General features: G+C 42.3%; 1 protein-coding gene across 1 annotated transcript in view; it reads right to left on the bottom strand.

The window, feature by feature from the left end:
* MYRFL (myelin regulatory factor like) overlaps positions 1-17171 on the bottom strand; it is a 126550-nt gene extending 109379 nt beyond the window's left edge. The window contains exon 1 of the mRNA XM_047867337.1: positions 17126-17171. Coding sequence (XP_047723293.1) covers positions 17126-17171 — 46 coding nt within the window. The remainder of the gene's footprint in view (positions 1-17125) is intronic.
* Between the last annotated feature and the right edge of the window lie 297 nt (positions 17172-17468).

Below are 17468 nucleotides of genomic sequence, written 5' to 3'. Positions count from 1 at the left end.
GGGACTTTTATTTTTTTCCCAACATTTCCATAAACAACCAGCAAAGGGAAGACCAAGTCCCGAGCACAGCTTGTAGCCCTGACATCCTCACTACCATGAAAGGTCAATTCAGATTCTCACACAGGAGCCTGCTGCCCCCTGGGGAGAGGAGCAGATTATTGTCTGGGTCTTATCCCCATGCAGATAAAAAGAAGAAATGGAATTTTTCCAACTGCTTCTTAAGACACAACTCTTCTGGACATGTGTGGATAATAGATTTTAAAGTGGCCTTCTACCGATCGATTGGAATTAGCCTCGTCATGCTAACAGCCAGATCTTACCCTTTTATACCCGCACACAGAGTCATCCCAAAGTACATTTACTCTTAGCAGAAGAGACTTGACTAGCTCTCACCTTGTAAAATTTATAAGAAATAGTTTGTAGGTGTCCTTTCTGCCTCTTCCTGCATATAATACATCGTATGTGACTTAACAGATTTGTCTCAAAGCAACAAGCTTGCCTAACCCAACAAGGGAAGAAAGGAAAGAGGAACATTGCTTCTATTCTTTCCGTCTATAGAATCCCACTGCATGGTAGAATTCCCATCGGGATACTCTAATCTGCTTTTGCACTGTTTTAATACACACAAATAGAAAAATAGCTATGTGGATTTAAAAACTGTTTCTATGCATGCTTTTATGGGCTTTTAAAACTATAAGTTGTACTGGGGTGCTTTATAGGATGTTAAACAGTAATATACTCCTTTGATTCTTTTTGGATTTCTTTTTTTAAATATTTTTTTTCAACGTTTATTTATTTTTGGGACAGAGAGAGACAGAGCATGAACGGGGGAGGGGCAGAGAGAGAGGGAGACACAGAATCGGAAACAGGCTCCAGGCTCTGAGCCATCAGCCCAGAGCCCGACGCGGGGCTGGAACTCACGGACCGCGAGATCGTGACCTGGCTGAAGTCGGACGCTTAACCGACTGCGCCACCCAGGCGCCCCTCTTTTTTTAAATATTTTTTAATGCTTATCTATTTTTGAGAGAGAGAGAGAGAGAGAGAGCATGAGTGGGGGGGGGGGGGGGGAAGAAAGAGGGAGACACAGAATCTGAAGCAGGGTCCAGTCTCCCAGCTGTCAGCACAGAGCCCGATGTGGGGCGCGAACCGGCGAGCAGCAAGATCATGACCTGAGCCGACATCAGACAGTGCCCTTCTTTGGATTTCCAACCTTTACTGGCTGATTATCCACGGGCAAAAACAACAAAAACAATTAAAAGCGTTAATACCTTTCAAAGAAGAGAATTTAGTTATGTGCCTCAAAGCCAGCTTCCCCAAACCCTGCCAATGCCCAGTTGAATGACCTGTTTGAGGTCAGTGGTTACCAAGGTCAGCAGATAACACTTCTCATATGAATTTTCCACCCCCCCACCCCCGAGCCTTTCTGGAAAGACACTGACAGATCAAAGATCTAGTTCTCCTACAGTGAGAGCGTCTCAGAACATAGGTTACACAAAGCAAGTTCTCTCCTTAAACTAAATTTGCAGTCTCCCGTCTTCAGAATTTCTTACAAATGGACTGTATAATTAGTACAAAATTCTTTAGGCTATTCAAGAACGGTACAATAATAACAATATATTCCTTTCAGTTTTGATTCTATCCCCAAACAAGGAATGCTCATGAAACCTTGGAAATACAGTACTTTCACTGTTCTGTCTTTTCTGAAAAATGTTGATTTCAAGACCAATATGGAAAAGCTGAACCTTTTGCAATAAAAGGAAATACTCAGTACTTTGTCCTATGTTGCTTGGCAACTAAGGGCTATAAATGGATTTTATGATTATAAAGGCTCAGGAATTAATGTGAACATGTAAAAGTTGTAATAACTCCCTGGAGACAGAAGTGTTTCTTTGGGAAAAAAAAAAAAAGTGTGTGTGTGTGTGTGTGTGTGTGTGTGTGTGTGTTTGTATATAGCTTGTACTCATTCTTATTTCAAAAGAGAGAAAGAAAGAAAGAAAGAAAGAAAGAAAGAAATTTGGTTCCTTCACCTTGAAAATGTTATAATAAAATCAATAACTATCATTTATTTAGTCATTAATCCTCACAACCCTAAGAAACAGATGTTATTATACCCGTCCTACAGGTAGAGAAAACTGAAATTTTAAAAATGTTGAGTAACCGGCCCAAGGTCACATAACTAAGAAGCAGAGGAACCAGGATTCAAACCCAAGTATGCCTGAACCAAGGCCTATGCCATCATCCCCAGCCATAGATTCATAGGAAGCATATTTCTCGGCTCCTAATATTTGAGGATATTGGTCACTTTAACCCTATGGGAGTGACACTATTTCCAACTATTAAGTCATTTAATGTTCTCCTTAGAACACATGACCCCACATGGCTATACCTGACAATTGTTTCTTTTTTATTTAAAAAAATTTTTTTATTACATTTTTTTATTTTTGAGAGACAGAGTGAGACAGAGCATGAACGGGGGAGGGGCAGAGAGAGAAGGAGACACAGAATCCGAAGCAGTATCCAGGCTCTGAGCAAGCGTTCAGCACTGAGCCCGACATGGGGCTTGAACCCGTGAACCATGAGATCATGACCTGAGCTGAAGTCGGACACTTAACCAACTGAGCTACCAGGCACCCCCAACAATTGTTTCGTATGCTGCTAACATCAGGGTATCAAATATCAGGGTATCATCTCACTGGACTATTTGTCCTGACTCTGGTTTTCTAAAGCCAAGGAGAATTAATATCTGCTACTACACTTGTGAGCAACCCAGCTGCCTAAATTCTCTCTATAAATTTTTGGTTTGCACTGAGCAGTACTGTAGGCCAGCGTTGGTGTTCTTATATCCTTGTATTCTTATTGGTAGCCTTATATTTTGAGTGTCTGTAGCTGCCTCCTCTATGAACATAAACTATTGCCCTTTTACCACTAACACCTGAGCTGGGCTTTGCCAAAAAAAAACTCCAGAAAGCACTAATGTACCAAGCACTCACACTCCAGAATAATTTCATCTAAGGAATGGAATTACGTGCAAATTGTCACACACACACACACACACACACACACACACACACACACACCATCCTGGTTATTTGAACAGGAGCCATAATTTCCACAGCTAACTCTACAGATGTTCCTTTGCAACCTGTCTAGAAGACACCGTGCACAGTGACTAGGAGTCAAACCTTAAGGGAAAGATTTCTATCCAACTTCAAGCTCTGCTACATAATGGCTGTGTTGTTTTGGGCAAGGTACAAACCTTCTCTGAATCTGTATCCTCATCTCTCAAGTGGTGATAATATTATCTCCTTGCTCATTTTGTTGTACAAACTAACAAGTAATACACCTGAGAGTTTAGTACAGTGTCTAACATAAGGTCAAGTGTTCATTAAATGGTAGGGGTTTTCTTCCCAATCACACAGGCTGCTACAGGGACCTCCTTTAAAAGAACAAACACTTTCTTAATTATAGATTACTGATAATACCACTTTGCTGGGCAGTAACTGTGGGTCAGGCACGATGCAAAGTATTTCACATATATCAGCTTACTGAATTCTCACTTCTCTCCTATGAAATAATATCTACTTCACTTGATAGATGAGGAAACAGTCTCAGAGAGACTTTGCCAAGATTGCATTGTAAGTCCATTGAAGTAGAGGTGGGATTTGATCCCAGGGCAATCTGGATGCAAACCTGTGCTCTAACCACTATGTCACTCGTCACCACACTTGCACATTGGAGTCAGGAGCTTGGGGTTAATGTGTGTGATTTGTAATGGTGCCCACTTTCCAGGGGTGATGTGGGTGGGAAAGCTGTGTAATCAGACAGTCCCCCCAAGATCATTCCCACAACCCCCAGGGCCATTACTTTGACTGTTTCCTGGTGCTTGGACCTTTAGTTTTCTCCAGACTGCAGCTTCCACCTGTCTATTTTGACTGCAAAATAGACTTCTTCTTCTTCTTTTTTTTTTAAGATCTATTTATTTTAATTTATTCATTTATTTTTGAAAGAGAGAGTGTGAGTGAGTGAGGGGCAGAGAGACAGAGAGAGAGAGAGAGAATCCCATGAGGTGCAGAGAGAGAGAAAGAGAGAGAGAGACAGGATGCAGAGACTGGAGTGGGGCTTGAGCTCACCTGACGCAGGCCTTGAGCTCATGAACTGTGAGATCATGACCTGAGCCGAAGTCAGATGCTTACCTGACTGAGCCACCCAGGCGCCCCCTCCTAGTGACTTCTAAGTATTGATTCTGATTCTCTGCTCATGACCCAGTTTGAGTTAAAGCCTTAACCTGTTATAAAGGGACTAGGGTTTTGAATCTGCCTGTCCCCAGCCAGCATCTCCGCCATGTTTTCTACTGAGCGCCACACCACCTTCATTCCCTCCCTACTAATAGTTGCTTTTAAGGAAAAAAGAGTTACCATACACTAGAGGAAGATCATTACTATAGGTCATGGATCTAACAGTAATCTACATAACCAGTATTGATGAGGAGCTGTGACTTCCTCTCCAGAGCTGGTTTGGATATTAAAATGTCGGTGAGAAAATGAACACAAACTGAACCACTATGTATAATAAAATAAGGGCCCTGCTTCTCCACCAGAAATTCTGGTCAAGAATCTCATTCACGGAACACATATTCAGCAAACATTTTTCTAAGTAAGTGCTCCACGCAAGACATTGAGCCTGCAGAGGTGAACGACCCAAAGGCAAATCCTCACACGGAGATGCTTAAAGTGTCTTCTGTGGGAAACAGACATGTAAACACACAACTTGAACTTTAATGTAAAGGGTGCATATCCAAAGGTATGGACAAAGAGCTGCAGAAGCATGGAGAACTGTACCTCTAACTTTGCCCAAGGAAGTTGGCTGGATAAAGAAGTAGGAAAGTACATTCTGGGCAGAAGGCACAAAGACCCAGCATTAGGAAAGGGAGAGTAAAAGAATGTATTCAAGAAACCATGAAAAGCTGTGTAGCTGGGGTATAGATAAGAGTAAGAACGATACTGAAGATAATAATAGTAATAACAGGCATACAGAATCCAGGTACTATTCTGAGCCTCATGTATACTGAATCATTTAACTTGCCCAATAACCTTAGTAGACAGTTACTAGTAACACTCCAGTTTTATAGATACATAACTGAGGCACTGAGAGATTAAGTACAGCTTAATCACACAGCTAGCAAGAGGCAGAGTCAAGATTAGAACTCTGGCCCTGGAACATGCTCTCAACCACTTGTACCAAACCACGTGCAATAGATATCAGTATGGGGGGAGTCCCCAGTGTAAGGATGCCTGGAATGTTATATTGGGACAACTACACTGAGCTCAGACAATGGAGATTCAACAGCAATGTTTAAGCAATGGCATCCACATGAGCCAATGGCAAAGTGGAAGGTGGTTAGCACAGGGACAGACGTTAGGAGGCTCTGGCAAGAGATGAATGTCTGAACAAAGGGGAGGTTGCAGCAGGGAGACATTTCACCTTAGGGTGGAAGCAACCATTTGATAAAGGATTAGCTATAGAGTATAGGAGTCGTCAGGAGTGATACCCCAGTTTCTAGTTTGGGAGGTCTGTTGGAGAGTGAAGGGAACAGAGGAGGCAATGAAGACTGAAATCAGGGAGGGAATGAGTTCCACATTGAATGTGTTGATTTGGGAAAACGGAGATCCATCCATACATATATATGTACCTTAAACAGCTATAAATATAGGTCTGAAACCTGGCAAATACAGGTCTGAAACTTGGGATATGCTGACCCATGGGAATGCCCACTCAGGGTAAGCTTTTGGTGTTCAAATAAAAGAGTTTCTGAGACAGGACTCTTGGGCAGACAAGGAGGGGGTGAATTACTGAAAGCATCCGAGAGGAAACAGAGGCTGGAGGAGAACCAGAGTGAAGGTGCCATGGAATTACATGGGAGAGAGCTTCCATGAGGAAACAATGGGCGATAGTGACCAATCCCAGAGACAACACCAGGAAGATGAGCGCTGAAGGCCTTTTTAATACAATCTAGCAGTTAGAAATTTCAGAAGAGCAAGTCAGAGCAAAAGCCAGATTTAATTGGGCTTGAGATGCAAAGAATAAAGAATGGGTATTTTTCAGAGTTTGGTGATGAAAGAGAAGAGAAAGAGAAGTGAATGTCTGGAAGGAGGGATAGAGTTGAGAGAAGAGATTTAAATCTCCTCACTGACCCATTGATACCTGAATTTTGCTATTACTCCCCGCCCCCTGGGAGTATATATTGTTACCCTTGCCTTTCCCTTGTAGGGACTTTATTATACCAATTTTTAAGGTAACCTGTAATGTAAAGTATTCCCAGAATCTTTTCAAAAGCAGGCTAGGCACAAATAATCAACAAATGTCAATCCATTGCCAAGAGCTTCCTCCTGGCTGACTGGGCCTCCGGAAGCATCTCTTCAAGTACTTCTGGAACAGCCCCCAGGGATAGAAGGAAGCCCAGTGCAGAGGAAATAATCACCCTTTTCTGGTCACGTCAACTGCTAGGGGAGAAGTCATGTGGTTTTCTATACCCACAGATGAAACTGAGAGCAGACTTTTCAGAATTCACTCCCTTTTAGGTTACAGTATCATTCTGGCAGGAGTGTTTTCAGATACAGTTACAACTCAGAATATAGAGATGAAACAGTTATTTTTTTTCATCACTGCTTTTAATCATGTCATCAAACCTCCCTTTCCCATCTCTTAACCACATTTTAAGTAGGGTCTATAAGTTTCTAGACTCTGATCATTGAAACATGCCCCAGTGCAGGATCTTCTACTGGTTCAAAGTACGTCCTCTCCACCATGGGTGGCTCCAGCCAGGCTCTGGCTCCCTCAGGAGGGGAAGGTGAGAGGAGCCGTCAATGGCCTGAGACCAGCGCAGGGGTTCCTCACATCTTCTGAGTCGTAGAGCTCACTGGGCCTCCGATAAAAGGTGTGGAGACTTTCCCTAACATATGAGCCTACACAAATACCTACTTCCACTCACTGCCAGAGGCTTGGAGCCCACCTGAATCTTACCCTAGGTTAAGGACTCTGGGAATAGAGTAACTTTTTTAAGTCAAAAAATGAAAATATCAGGCAGCCGTAACAGTGAGAGTCTACAGATTAATTTTTAAAAAATTTCCTGGCAGAGGGGCGCCTGGGTGGCTCAAGTCATGATCTCGCGGTTTATGAATTCGAGCCCCGCGTCGGGCTCTGTGCTGACAGCTCAGAGCCTGGAGCCTGCTTCTGATTCTGCGTCTCCCTCGCTCTCTGCCCCTCCCCCACCCATGCTATCTCTCTGTCTCAGAAATAAATAAACATAAAAAAAATTTTCCTGGCAGATAATTGGGCAATATTTATCAAAGAGCTAATTAAAAAAAAAAAAAATTCTATATGGCAGTAACTCTATTTTGAGGAAATTCATGCAAAGCAAATAACTAAAGGTTCTCACAGGTAAGAATCTAGAACACGCCCGAATGGCTAGCAATAAGAACTGGTTAAATTATGGAACATCTCGGGCTGCCTGGGTGGCTCCATTGGTTAAGCGTCCAACTCTTGATTTTGGCTCAGGTCATGATCTCCGGATTCACGGGATCTAGGCCCACATCGGGCTCTGGGCTGTCAGCGCAGAACCTGCTTGGGATACTCTCTCCCTCTCACTCCGTCTCCACCCCACCCCAAAAATAAATAAATTTTGAAAACATTTATGAAACACCGCAATAGAGGTTCTCCCACATGTCCCTGGGGGCTGAAAATGGGAGGTGTTTTTGGTCTTCACTGCTATTTCCGGATTAGCTTCCCTCCTCCCTTCTTCAAATGAAGCAGATCCCACATGACTGGGCCACCTCCTGGTAGTAGCATCTAGCGACCTCTTGGTTGCTCACTTTGTTCACCGTCTGGTTCCCTCTTTTCCTCCCTGCAACACCACTCTTGCCATCACTGCTGGTGGCTTCAACATCCACCCAATACTTCCCAGCCTCTTCAATTCGTAAACTCCTCACTACTTCCACCACCTTTACTCCATCTCACCTCAGACACCTCCTCTCTTGACACGCTGCTAAACCCTGGCATCAACCCAGTAACTGCATCAACCTCTGAGATCTCATTTCCACCTGCTGTATTCTCTGACCGGCCCATCCTTTCCACTCACTGACACTTATGCCTCTACTCGAATCAGTTCACCCACTGGGATCCCCTATTCATGAACCTATTACCACTTTTCCACACCTCCTCACGCCCCTGCTATCCCCATTTCCCTTCTTACCCAGCTTAGATGTCAGGGCCCATCACTCTAATTACTCCCTTGCAAAGACTAGTCACTCTCTTCCCTTCTCTCCATCTGCAGGATTCATCTGGGAAAACCTCAACTTTGAAAAAACCCAATTCTTCACCCACCCTGCACTTAAGCATCTGAATGTTGCTCAGAAAATCATCCAAGTGTCCTAACCGGCCTCACTTAAAGTAATTGAACACAAATCTTAAGTGGACACAGCAGTGACCAGCAATCCTATTTCCTAGCGTATTTGCTTCTTTATTTTCTGTAGTGAGTTGAAAAATGCACACACACACACACACACACACACACCCCCGAAATGTCTGACCGCCCACGACCTCTGAATGTGAACTTTGGAAAAAAATGTCTTGGCGGAGGTAATTAAGTTAAGGATCTCGAGCTGAGATCATCCTGGATGAAGGTGGGCCCTAAGTCCAATGATGACTGTCCTGATAAGAGAAGAGACTCACAGAGAAAATGATGATGTAAAAACGGAGGCTGAGATTGGAGTTATTAGTCTACAAGTCAAGGAATACCAAGGATTGTCAGCGTCACCAAAACCTAGGTAAGAGACATGGAACAGATTCTCCCCTAGAGCCTTCAGAGGGAATGCAACCTTGCCAACACCTTGATTTTGGACATCTGACTTCCAGAACTGTGAGAGGACACATTTCTGTTGTTTTAAGCCATCAATGTTGCAGTTGTTTGTTATGTCAGCCTAGGAGACTAATATACTCTCAAAGAAAAGAATTTCACAACTTATTCTCCCTTCTAACGCCCCCAAATAGTCCCCTACCACACTCCGGCCACCAGCTCCCTCCTAATACACCTCACACTTCATAGGCAAAGCAGAAGTAACCTGTCATGGGTTTCCACCCTGAAATCTGCCACACCACCTGCATCTGTTCAGGTACTCCACCTCTGCTGCTATCACAAGACAGCAAGAGTTGCAAGTGTCTCCAGGTGCTCTGAATCCCATCCTGACCCACCTTCTCAAGGTTCCTCTCCCATAATTAATGTCCCCTCCCTCTTCTGCATCATGCACGTACTCCTCTACACTCAATCATTCCCACCGGCAGACCATGCTTCAGTATCTCCCATCTTTATTTTTTTAACGTTTTTTTAATGTTTATTTATTTAAAAAAAATTTTTTTTCAACGTTTATTTTATTTTTGGGACAGAGAGAGACAGAGCATGAACGGGCGAGGGGCAGAGAGGGAGACACAGAATCGGAAACAGGCTCCAGGATCTGAGCCATCAGCCCAGAGCCTGACGCGGTCACGTGAGATCGTGACCTGGCTGAAGTTGGACGCTTAACCGACTGTGCCACCCAGGCGCCCCTAATGTTTATTTATTTTTGTGAGAGAGAGAGACAGAGTGCAAGCAGGGAGGGGCAGAGACAGGGAGACACAGAATCCGAAGGAGGCTCCAGGCCCTGAGCTATCAGCGCAGAACCTGACACGGGGCTTGAACCCATGAACCAAATCGTGAAATCATGACCTGAGCCAAAGTCAGACGTTTAACCGACTGAGCCACCCATGCGCCCCAGTATCTCCCATCTTTAAAAAACAAAATTATCAACAACTCTTGCCTCTATACCCCCTCTGGCTTTGGCTCAACTCCTTGGCTCATGGGACAAAAGAACTTCTCAAAAACATTACCCATATTAGCCACTCACCGTCTGTTCCCTCTTCAACCCCATGGACTGGGCTTTCTTCCTCCACTACATGGAAACCACTTGTCAAAGTCACTTAAACCTTCTTTCCCACATTCTATGCTCAGTTATCTGGCATTTCAGAAACACTTAAAACATATGATCATGTTCTCTTTGAAACACTATTCTTTCCCAGCTCAACACCGCAAGCTCCCCTCTTACCTCATTTAACATCCCTTTGTTAGTTATTCTCACTTGCATCCCAAAGTGTTATCATGGGTCTCCCTGGTCTAGTCTGTCTCCCTTCTCAGGATCTCATCTTGTCTTAGGGCTTTAAATACCAACCATATGCTGATGACCCCCAAACTGATATGCATATCCCTGATCCCTTCCTTGGGTTTCAAATTCAAACATCCAATTGCCTTCTCATATTTTCCATTTTGTTGTCTAAAAGGTATCTAAAACTTGAAGTGCCACAAATGAATTATTGATTTCATATGTATGTGTGTGTCCACATACGTACACACACACACACACACACACACACACACACACACATACACCTGCACTTCTGCCTAGTCTTGCACACCTGGGTACATTGCACCAACATCCACCAATTATTGGTGCCACACCAGGGCATCATCCTTGACTTCTCTGCCTTCTTCATCCCCCACATGCTATCCATCTGCAAGTCCTGCCTATTCTCAAGGGTTTCCTATCACACCGAGAATAAATATTCAAATTCTGACGTCATCCCCTACCACCCTCCTCATTGTCAGTTAACACTGTTCCCTGCCCCCTCCAGCACGCTCTTCACCCCACCCCACCTCCACCTGCCCACTCCAAGCTCAGGGACTTCGCACTGGTGTTCCCTTTGCCTGGGATGCTCTTCTGATGGATGATGGATGATGACTGGCGGGCAACTTGCTCGAATGTCACCTCCTAAGAAGATTCACTGATTACCTTAGATTATGTAACCCGCTCTCCCTCCCATCCTCAGTGTCTCTCTGCACTGCTATCTGGCTTTATTTTCTTCATAATTAATGACTATCTGAAATCATTTTATTCACTTGCTTATATCTTTATGGTCTTCTTTCTTCAGCTAGAAGAGGAGTTGCTTTGGGAAAAGGCCTCTGCTTGTTCACCACTGAATCCCCAGCCATTAGGGCAGCATCTGATTGGCTGGTTAATATAAACAAAGGATCGGAATGAATGACGAACTTGTAGCCACTTACTACCTGGATGACCTTCAAGCAAGTTCACCTCTGCCAGCCTCATGATTCTCATGGGAGGAAAAAAATCTCTCACAGGGCCCTTTTGATGTTACACAGAGAAAATGATAACAGGGTAACAATGAGAATTATAATAGCTACCATTAATTGAGCTCTCTGTGCCAGGCATAGCCCTTTACAACCACATTTCAAGATGATACAGTTATCCGCATTTTATAAACAAGGAAACTAAGACCTGCAGAAGTTTACTTCTCTATCATCCCAGAGGCAATGAATGGCACAGCCAGGATTCATATCCAGGATTACTGACTCCAAAGCCATGGTCCTAATTAAAATTCTATATCTAGCACATAGTAAATGCTCAACAACAACAACAAAAAACCAGTCCTTGGGGCACCTGGGTGGCTCAGTCTGTTAAGTGTCCGACTTCGGCTCAGGTCATGATCTCGCCCATGAGTTCAAGCCCCGCGTCGGGCTCTGTGCTGACAGCTCAGAGCCTGGAGCCTGTTTAAGATTCTGTGTGTGTCTCTCTCTCTGACCTTCCCCATTCATGCTCTGTCTCTGCCTCAAAAATAAATAAACGTTAAAAAAAATTTTTTAAGTACTTATTTCTAGTTATTATTGGAGGATGTTGCTAGGATACAACAGGATGTCTAAAATTCCATCATTAGAGAGCAACCAAACCTACCCTTAGAGAAGGTGACTTTTTTTGATTCATTTGACCAAACATCTTTGTGTTCTCTGAAAGTACATTGAGTATAAGACTCTATAGAGATGTATGGTGGCATTAGATTATCTGCTGCTTGTACCTTGTGTGCAAGCTCAGGTTTTATTGGGACAGAAAGAGGAGGGCATAAGGGTGCTGGGAGGGTGAGAAAGTGGTGGTCCCCACGTGCAAGAAAGACAAAGGATTAAGAGGCTGGCCTGAGGTCAAAGATACCCTTTACCCAGGGCATCTGGGTGGCTTAGTCAGTTAAGTCTGACTTCAGCTCGGGTAATCATCTCGTGGTTTGTGGGTTCAAGCCCTACCTCAGGCTCTATGCTGACAGCTCAGAATCTGGAGCCTGCTTCGGATTCTGTGTTTTCCTCTCTCTCTCTCTGCCTGTCCCCCACTCATACTCTCTCTCTCTCTGTCTCTCTCTCTCTCAAAAATAAGTAAATAAACATTAAAAAAAAAAAAAAAGATACCCTCTACCCACAAGACTGCCTTGCCCAGGGCCAGTCCCGGCACTGCAGCGTTGGCCTTCTGTCCTGCTTTCAGCTGTTCAGAGCTTCTGATTCCTCTTACGGGAATTCAGAGTCACCAACCAATTAGAGTATGGGGGTCCCTGTCCCCCCAAACTTCAGTGAGTGTGCTGGAGTTTCAGTCCCTCAGTGTCTTTCTTGTGTCTCCTTGTTATCTGCTCCTAGTAGGTGGTTTTCCCCACTCCATTCAATCAGGGCAGGAATGAATCTCCGCTTCTCCTTTCAGGATAAGCCAACAGGCATTTGAGAACCTACTTCAGGGCATTACCAAGAGCACGAGCTAAATATCTTCTCAATTCAGAAAACCTCCTCTTTAAAAATTAGATACAATGAAAAACTAAATAGTCTGCTCAAATCAGTTTTTATAAAATGTTCTAAAAAGCCTGGGAATAAAAAGTGAGACCTCTGATATCATGGCAGTCCCCAAAAATACCGATGAGGAAAACAAATTAAGAATGTGATGTCACAGCTTTCAAAAACAAAGGAAGTAAACTGAAGAACTGAGATTTACTGTATTTCATTTTCTTATTCCTTTTTACTCAGAGAGTTGTAAGAATTAAATGAATTAATGAACGTAAAGGCAACAGCATAGGGGTGGGCATATGGTAAATACTTAATACATGTTGTTAGTAATCAGGGTCAAACTAAAGGTGGAATTGATAAAGTTTCCAAGTTAACCAACTTAAAATAGTTAACCATCTCTTTTTAAAGATAAAATCATGATGTTCTTTTAAAAAACAATTTTTTTTTAATGTTTATTTATTTTGAGAGAGAGACAAACAGCGCGAGCGGGGAAGGGGCAGACAGAAGGAGACACAGAATCTGAAGCAGACTCCAAGCTCCAAACCATCAGCACAGAGCCTGATGCAGGGCTCGAACTCAAGAGCCATAAGATCATGAGCTGAGCCGAATTCAGACGCTCAACGGACTGAGCCACCCAGGTGCCCCAAAACCATGACTTTCATACAAATATAAGATGGATGCATATCAAAGATTTTATTCAGCTACCTAATTAATGAAGGAGGCAGGAAGATGTCACAACTGGCTCAAGGAGAATTCAAATGGCAGATCTAGATCTATATCTACCCCATCTGTATCTATCTAGCTACACCATGCAATGAATTTCCAAATAAAAGCAAAACTGTCTTTTACTAGAACTGTTGATCCCACTAAAAGTAAATTCATTTGCATATCTATAGACAAAAGTCATTTGCATTGATATCAGTTATCTACAATGTATAGAGTTTTAATATATCTCTAAGACAATAAAAGGTGTAAATCCCACAGAATCTGATAGCCCAGAAGGATGTGATCTTTTCTACGGAAGATGTCCATAATCTTTTTCATCTGTGTCAGTGTCTTTTGTAATTTTTCTTTAGACGTGGATCTTAAACAGAAGAGTTTTGCTGAATTAAAATTCATTCTCCTCTATTTAAGATAATCGGATTATAACATAATACATTTCAATTATGAAGCACTTAGATAATAAAGTATAAAGAAGAAAATGAAAATCGACATATTTTTACCACTAAGAGATAACAACTATTAATACTTGAAGTGTATTCATCCAGTTGTTTCTATGTATATGTGTGAGCACGTATGTATATATATTAACTATTTTCAGATCAGTTTTAATAATAAATGTTGTTCTGGGAAGCTACAAATATAAAAATATTCAATTGTATATATCAATTTACAAACCACTTTTCCCCTTTATATAATAAACATTTTTCCTTATCATCATTTTCAATAGCTATAAAATATTCTATTATATGGAAAAACCATAATTCATTTAATTAATCCACCACCATCAGAAATTTAGATTGTAACCAAGTTTTAGTTATGAAAAAGAAACTAATATGCTTCTCTTCTGACACCTTTTCTCTTGTAGTGGTACCAGCTTTGTTGAAAAAGCCAAACATTTCACATGGTATCAGTCTCCAGAGGATCTTGGGATCCCTAGCACACCTGATCTGCCTCTGCTTTAGTTAGTTAATGGGCCTATCTGTGGCATCAGGGGCAGACTGGGAATTACAATTAGAATTAGAATTCCAGCTACCCGAAACCACCCTTTGTTCTTATCATTTTCCTGAGACACATCATAAAGATTTAGACATATTTGAAATTTAAAATAAAAACTAAGATCATCCTGAGCTTTGACCCTCAAGGCCATTTATTGTCAATACAGATACTTTTGTCAATCCAGATACTTTTTCATACAAATGCGTTCATAAGGAAAAATGCAGCTAGGGCTGAGTTTCTTAGAACAAAGGGTCTGAAGAAACAGAAAAATAGCTTTCAGCTGGGTAACAAATTGCCAAAACGTTTCTTGATTTTTCAGACCTTGATTTCTTTTTTAAATTTTGTTTAACGTTTATTTAGTTTTGAGAGAAAGAGAGCGTGAGGGGGAGAGGGACAGAAAGAGAGGGAGACATAGAATCAGAAGCAGGCTCCAGGCTCTGAGCTGTCACCCAGAGCCCGACGTGGGGCTCGAACTCACAAACCGTGATCGTGACCTGAGCTGAAGTCAGACGCTCAACCGACTGAGCCACCCAGGCGCCCCTGGATTTTTTTTTTATACAAGATCACATTTAATTAGAACCGACACATCAACAGGAGAACGATGAGCGACAACTGGTCCTCCTCACTAGAATATCACTGCTGTCCTCAGTCTAAGGAATACTTGAGAAAGGAAATCGTTAAAATCTAAGGGAAAGACTTCAAAGCCTTACAAGCTACCACTTAAGGGAGGTGGTGTTGGACCAGGCACACAGCAGGTACTCAATATTTGCTGAATAGTGGAGGTATAAACATTTGACAATGAGCTGTGTGGTTTTCAGGGGGAAGAGAATCATTTAAGCTGGTGTCTCCATTTTTTATTTCTAAAAATGAAGAGAAATGACCCCTCCCTCATGAAAAAAAAAAAAAAGGTTTCAAATGGAAGACCAGAGTTTGGTTTAAGCTAAGAAAAATACTTTTAAAATAATAATCAGATATTGTAGCAAGTGACAGAGAAGACTGGTGGAAACTATATCTCTGGAGACTTCTGAAAATAAGACAAAGATAGTATAGGAATCCTCTAAGTACAGCAGAATTTCCAAAGAACAGAAGGTAGACCACATTCACTTTTCAGGTCTTCTCCAGTTACAGAAGGAAACCAAGACTTTATGCTTCTATAAAATGAATGGGTGGTTTCTCTAAAATAAAGCATATGGGGCGCCTGGGTGGCTCGTCGGTGGAGTGTCTGACTTCGGCTCAGGTCATGATCTCACAGTCTGTGAGTTCGAGCCCCGCATCAGGCTCTGTGCTGATGGCTCAGAGCCTGGAGCCTGCTTCCGATTCTGTGTCTCCCTCTCTCTCTGCCCCTCCCCTGCTCATGCTCTGTCTCTCTCTGTCTCAAAAATAAATAAAAACATTAAGAAAAAAAAAATTTTAAATAAAGCATATGTATGGCACTGCAGCCTGGGGCTTGCTACCCCCTGCCAGGATGAAAGTTACACAGAATATAAAATCAGGCAATAACAATCGAGCAATGCAACGTTAGTGTGCCTACTGTGTACACAGCCTGACCCAGGTAGACACACCGATTTGGCTACTGTCAGAGACAGAAAATTCAATGGGATAGATCACGACTGAGATAATGTGATAATTCTCTTGGTCTTAGCTTTCTTTTTGTCACTTCTGGCAAAATCCAAGCCACAGAAACTACCATATTGTATGTGATTCTTTCTGATGGTGACCTAGAATCTCACTAGTTCTTTAGTACGACCACTCCATTATTTCATACTGTTTGGTGTTGGGTCAATTCCATTCAACCTTTTTGCATCTAGAATTTGTCAGGTACTTTACTGATCACCAGAAATCCCAGAAGCACTTCTCTATATGCTGGTAACTGCCCTCTGGATTCTGTGAATAAACAGGTCTACCCTCAATTCTTCTCATACTTCCTCCTGAGAAATACCTTTGAAATGTGTAAAAGCTATGGTCACATTTCCCTTCACATGGAAGTCTGAGCATTGCTGATAAAGAACCAAAGACTGAAGTCTCTGATGGCGAGTCCTTGCTGACATTTTCAACAGACCCCCATTAGAATATCAACCCAATTAAATAATAGAAGCCGTACTGCCAGTTTAGATTTGTAAAAGAAAGAAAATCTCTGTAACCACGTCCTATAATATGCCCCTCCCTTGAGAAAGAAGTACTCATTTCTGTAGTATGGCTCTCCTTTCAAAAACCAATCATTATTCGGTTGCACATTTTTAAAGTGTTGTGAAAAACAAAGATGAGAAGGGGAAGGAGGTGTTCTTTTGCTGTTTTATATTTAATTTTACTAACAGAAAAACTATTTTAAATGAAATCTTACACCTTTCTGGTGCTATACTCAAAAACTTTAGAGACAAGACAAATCTGTAATTTTTGAAATGTAGGGGATTAGAAGAAATATAATCTAGCACAGGACAGAGACAAACCCTAGCCACATAGATACGCTGACCCTGTGACTCTTTTAACAACCAAGCTAGAAGATGGAAATCCTGTATTCTTTTAAATCACTACCTGTACCATTGGTTTTTCCTATGAACAGAGCAAATAAACCTCCACTTCAGATTTCAGGACAGTTAGTACGATGGCATTTCTTCCAAGTCCAAGTTTCAGTGAATTCCAAAAAGGCAAAACAGTGACTGCGAGCAGAGCCAGTTCTCAGAAGCAGGGACTGCATGTTGGAAAGTGGGCACTTACCTTCAAAGAACTGCTGCAGGGCCTCGTTTTCCCCTACCACATCCATGGTGCCGCGGTCCTAGTAACGCTTCCTCATAGAACAAGGGTTCTCAGACCTCAGGAACTAAGTGCTCGTCCTCTCGACTTGACGCCTATGAATGCTCTTGAAAAGTCTTCATTTTCTTTTTATTGGAGTGAAGCATATCTTCTGCCAACAAATTGTGTCCAGAAAGATGGTTAAATTCTCCAAATGATTGTAAGACCAGGCTATGGGACCATGCAGGAAAAAAAAAAAAAAACCTTATGAATAGGGAAGTGGTAACAAATCTATCTTACTGTAGGGAACTGTTTCTACTCTGCCTTT

Source organism: Prionailurus viverrinus, chromosome B4, assembly GCF_022837055.1.
Source record: "Prionailurus viverrinus isolate Anna chromosome B4, UM_Priviv_1.0, whole genome shotgun sequence".
Classification (NCBI taxonomy): Eukaryota; Metazoa; Chordata; class Mammalia; order Carnivora; family Felidae; genus Prionailurus; species Prionailurus viverrinus.
Note: the sequence above shows the minus strand (reverse complement) of the source record. Positions and strands in the feature narration are given on the sequence as shown.